This window comes from Strigops habroptila, chromosome 2, assembly GCF_004027225.2.
Source record: "Strigops habroptila isolate Jane chromosome 2, bStrHab1.2.pri, whole genome shotgun sequence".
Classification (NCBI taxonomy): domain Eukaryota; kingdom Metazoa; phylum Chordata; class Aves; order Psittaciformes; family Psittacidae; genus Strigops; species Strigops habroptila.
Genome location: NC_044278.2, coordinates 33074140 through 33079290, shown reverse-complemented (window position 1 = coordinate 33079290; position 5151 = coordinate 33074140). Strand labels below are relative to the sequence as shown.

Genomic DNA, 5151 nt, shown 5'->3' with positions numbered 1-5151 from the left:
AGGTACCTCCTCTGGAGAGGGTGTGGAGATGGTCCCGCCATCCCACTGCTTATCTCCCCTTCACTGGAACTGCTCTGCTTGTGTTCAAGCCTTGGGAAGTAGCTAAAAGTTTTCCTATTCCAAACTGGTGTAAATTGCCTCATGTGTGGAAACAAACAGTAGCCTCAGCCAGGCTCAGTATTCCACAGTCACACCTTCCACTTTCTGTGTTTATGTATTTCTTCAGGTTCACGGTTTGCCCTGTGGTCTCCTGGAGTTTAGAAGTGTCACATGTCCAACTCTCCTGCTTTACCTGTTTCAGAATAAGCATAACCAAAATCTTAAGGCCCGGAAAAAACTGAAGCAGAATAGATACACTTGGATAGGAAATAAATGTATGGATTTTTCAGTAGTAGTAACCATTTAAAGCTGCTCAGGGGTCTGAAACACTTTAATGGCAATGAAATCATTTAGGGCTGCCAGAGGCACCTGGTAGCATCCAAATAGATTATGGGATCACGTAATAGATATGTATCTATAAGTACGTAATAGATATGTGATCAACAGCTCATGGAAGCCCTGAAATTCACCTCAGGGATATCAAAATATGCATGGCAACATTTCCTAATTTAGCAAAAGAAAAGCCAGCCTCTGGGTGAAGCATTGGATGGAACAATGTTATCAGATCTCTACAGGCAAACACACGGAGTGTATAAAATGAGCTGCTCTTAGGGAAAGCAGCACTTCTCCTCCACCCGCCTTCCAAGAGCAATGGATCTCAAAGTGACCTGTGTGCTCTCCGTCATTCTTGTCATAGCCCTCAGCACCTTGGCAGGTGCTGTACCAAGTAAGTACATTCATCTGCTGTTACCTTCACAGGTATGTATGTGGGCTTGGTCCTACTGACTGTAACTGCGACAAGAGCATGGCTCCAGTTTATGTATCAGACAGCGAATGTCTTGCTCTGGTGAATGTCCAGCTCTACCAAAGCTGGAGTCTACTTCATAATTTTTTCAGAGAAATCTATGGCAAGATAAAAAAGACTCCAGGTGAACTCCTGTGTTGGTGGAATAACCAGGAACCTGCTGCAAAGGCAGAGGGACAGACATCTCCAGGAGCTTGCCAGGACTGCAACAGAATCTAGCTTTGTCTACATGGTCTGCTGACATTTATTTTATACTACTTTGCCACATTAATGCAATTTCAAAAGACTCTACCAGCCTCCTTAATAAAAGTCATTTAGACAACTTCAGAACGCAAGTAACTCAATGACAGACACCTAGGATATCTCTAGAATTTCTTGGTTGTGGATTACTGTGCAGTAGACTTAAAATGTTAACAGTATAGTGCAACTACTTGCATGTAATCCTATGTTTTTATAGACACCTGAGGAGAATGCAAATATTTTCTCTTGAGGCAGCCAAGAGAAGCTGTGGCTGCCTCATCCCTGGCAGTGTTCAAGGCCAGCTTAGATGGGGCTTTGAGCAACGTGGTCTAGTGGAAGGCGTCACTGCCCATGCCAGGAGGGTTGGAACTAGATGATCTTTAAGGTCCCGTCCAACCCAAACCATTCTATGATTCTATGATTCTATGAATATCCACTGGATCCTTAAATCTTTCTTAAGTCACATGAGATGGGCAAAGCAACAAGCATTTACTAGCATGACACTTGAAGTTATGAGGTTTTACTATTTGAAGTGGACTATTTGAAGTCCACAGACCCCACTGTGCTGCGCTGGCTTGGCTGCAAGCAAGACCTGAGATTGTCAAAGGGTGGAGCACAGCCCTTACTGAAATCAAGTGGGAATTTAAGAGCAGCTTTTAAACTGCACAAGTTCTGGTCTTAGCAAGGGACAGAAAAGGTACACTCGCAAAGAGGGACAGTCTAGGGAAAAGATCGTTGTTGCGAGTGGACATCTGATAATCGCACCTCAGCTAATGAGTGTGCAGACCGACACCTACTAACTTGCTACTTCTGTCCTGAACAGCAAAATGCCAGTGTAAAACGGAGCCCAAGGAGAGGAAGAACTGTGGCTACCCAGGAATCACAGCACAGCAGTGCAGGAAAGCTGGGTGCTGCTTCAACTCTTCAGTCCCTGGCGTTCCCTGGTGCTTTTCTCCTAAAGCAAAGAAAGGTAGTATCTCTGATTGTGTGGACATGTGTATAACAGTGGAGCAGCTCTGCTTTTCTCTTTAGGCCAACAAAGCGGGCACAGACCTCTATTAGAAGGCCACTGGCAGTAGAACGCAAAGTCAAACCTTGCTTACACATCAGTCTTCTGTATCATCCTTTTCACACAATATATTTCCTCTTCCTTCAGGCTTCTAGTTATCAGATAATCCATGCTGATTATTTAAAACCCTTTCACTGCCATTTGTGTTCTTGTTCATCAGTAGAGCAGCGGATCCTCAGCACTTATTTAAATGGGTTTTCTAGGTGGCTGAGGAAGACTTCAGCACTGTATGTCAAAGTCCTGAGTACGAGTCCCTCTGTAGTTGTTCAACACCCATAACTTCTAGGTTTTTTGCTCTTTTCTCCAGCCTGTTTTGATAATTGCTACTTCCTTCTACTCTTCCTTTTTCCCTGCCTAAGTCCACTTGGTGGTTCTTTTTTTCTCCCCCATTTTTGCTCCCAGTCTTCATTCAATGAAATCTCAAAAATATCCCCAGGGAAGTCTTTTTCTCCATTAGGTTTTTCCTTCTAAAGCTTCTAAAGTCCTGCTTCCATTTTTTGCCTTTGTTTTCTCAGAGGGCAAGAGTTGCTCTCCCAGTCCTTCAAGGAATGGGTGTATATTTTACACAGCTGCTGAACGTAAGCTACATTTGCTGGGCTGACTGCGTGACTCACTCTTAGGAGAACTTCAGGGCAATCTCAGCAGTTGTGGACAGGTGAAAGGAAGTGAGGGTGCAAAGACATTACCCAGTGAAAGAACTTGATATGAGTTGGGACTGGTCAACAGGGCTCAGAATTGTCGGAGAAAAAATGTTTTTCTTTTGAACACTATTTGCATTTCATGAAAGTAATGAAAAACAAATGGCAGCACTTACAGTGCCATTTCATAGACTTGCTTTTCTGAGCAGAACTGTTTCACGAGAGGAAAGCTGAATTATTCAGGCCGGGTGGTACAACCTCTTTACTTGTGATTTTACTTTAAATGGCCTGGATGAGCTGTGATTTCCTCCTAAATGACCCACATCCTCAACTCAAGTTGCTATGCTGAGGAGGCTGGGTGTTCCTCTCCCCATACCTAGCCAGGCTATAATCTGGCCTGAGGCCAGGGTCTGTGGTACCATTATGGGGCACAAATGGCTTTTCACCCCATTACTGGATCTAGGAAAGGTAAAGCTGGGTCACTGCCTACCAGACACTTCTAGGAGCAAATTTTGCGCCCTCTGACCCAGCAATTCCTCATCTCTTGGTATTTAGTTTTGCCTGTCAGGCACAGTAAGGATTTGGGTGAACCTGCTGCCTGAAATGGTATGGAGAAGGTCATCACGGCTGTCACATCTGCTCACTGGCCTCACCTTTGTGGCCTGCCTTTTATTTGTGAATTATGCCACCAGGTAAACAGCATAAAGTAACACTGCCTCCTTCCTTCCTTGGTTTGGCTTTATGCAGTTAGGAAAGTATGTCCCGCCGATGCTCACGCCAGGATAAACTGTGGCTTCCCCGGCATCACGGCAAAGGAATGCGAAAAGAAAGGGTGCTGCTTCAGGTCACAGCCCGCTGGTGTCCCCTGGTGCTTCTACCACCGTGTGGTGGAGGAAGGTAACATCCTGCACGAGACATTGTCCCCATATCCCTTCGGATGCATGATGGCTCCTGGCAGGGTCTATGCTGTGCCATGCCGGCACAGCAGGAGGGAGCAGGAAGGGGTTTCCTCCCCTTCCCAGTGTGGTGCTGAGCTTCCTCACCCAGAATATGAGCGGGGAAGAGGTGTCTAAACCCTAAAAAGCTTGGCTTTGCACAGAGGGGTGGGTGTTGCCAATGCATCTGAGCAAGGGCCGTGTGGGTAATATAGCTGCACAGGTAGTCTGGGCTCAGGTGTGAGCTCAAGCCCTCAGCTAGTGCAATGGTAGAGATGCAGCTACCAAACTGGCATCTACTTTATCACAAGAGATAAAAAGCTTTGCTTTAGAAATGTGGAATGAAATGTACAGGAAGTTCTGATCCCCTTTTTCTATTTTTTTAACTAGGATTGAGTTTTCATCATCTCTAACATAGATAACCGACAGCCTCAGCCAATTCCAACCCACCCCACAGCGTATTTTGTACTGGAAACAATTCATCATAATTTGGTTTTACTGATCTGAAATACAGTTAGGAAACACATGTACAGATCCGGGGGGTGGAGGGGGGAGAGCAATTGCTAAAAAATTGACATTTTGATGTCCTGCATCTAGGCAAAACACTTCCTAGCACCTTGTGTAACTTGTGGAGAAAACATGTCCCTTAATCTGCTTCTGCTCTTTACCTCCCCAGCTTGTTAAGTGAGAAACTTTCAACAAGAACTCTGTCATCGTTGGACCTACACTAAAGCGAAGCAAAAGCCGGAGGTCCCAACTCAGACTTTATAGTTTGCAACAGCTATGTTTTCTAGGTAATTTTTACCTTGGATTAACTCCTTTCTGACAAAAAGTTACTTGCTGCTTTTATTCTTTTAGTAGACTAGTACCGTGCGGGTTTTCACTGTAATAAAAGAACAACGATGTAAGTTTTGAGTTCTCTGCTGTCTTTATTTTAAAGCAGTGTATTTCTCTGTTTCCCAGGAAATTTGGCATCTTAGCAACCCAGTGATAAGAGAGTAGTCACTTACTTACACTTCCAAAAGGAACATGGCACTCAGCTTTTTTTGTTAGCTACGCTTCACACTCACAAGTGACTGCTTGCATTTGCTAGCTGATATGTGGCCTCACATGGGCCACTTGCCCTTCTGAATACTGAAAATATTCAGTGTTCCCTTTATATAGCTACAGCTGTGGGTTTGGGCTTTTTTTTTCCCCTAGAGACATAGGGAAGGGAACCTTTGTTAGCTGACGACTGAGCTGGTCTGACTCAGACACCTCCTGCTCTCTGCCTCACTGTGTTTCTGGTGCTGCCAATCCCTTGGTGCTGCTACCAGCAGGGCAAGGAGCAGCTCAGGAAGGCAGGTGCCCACTGGGTACCCTACC

At 45.1% G+C, this 5151-nt stretch overlaps 1 protein-coding gene across 1 annotated transcript; it reads left to right on the top strand.

The window, feature by feature from the left end:
• The first annotated feature begins 641 nt into the window (after positions 1 to 641).
• Positions 642 to 4694, top strand: LOC115604073 (trefoil factor 2-like). The gene is made up of 4 exons (XM_030476771.1): positions 642 to 826; positions 1968 to 2114; positions 3599 to 3748; positions 4463 to 4694. Exons 1-4 carry the CDS (start codon positions 751 to 753, stop codon positions 4468 to 4470), a joined length of 381 nt encoding a protein of 126 aa, XP_030332631.1. The 5' UTR covers positions 642 to 750; the 3' UTR covers positions 4471 to 4694.
• Positions 4695 to 5151: the final 457 nt, after the last annotated feature.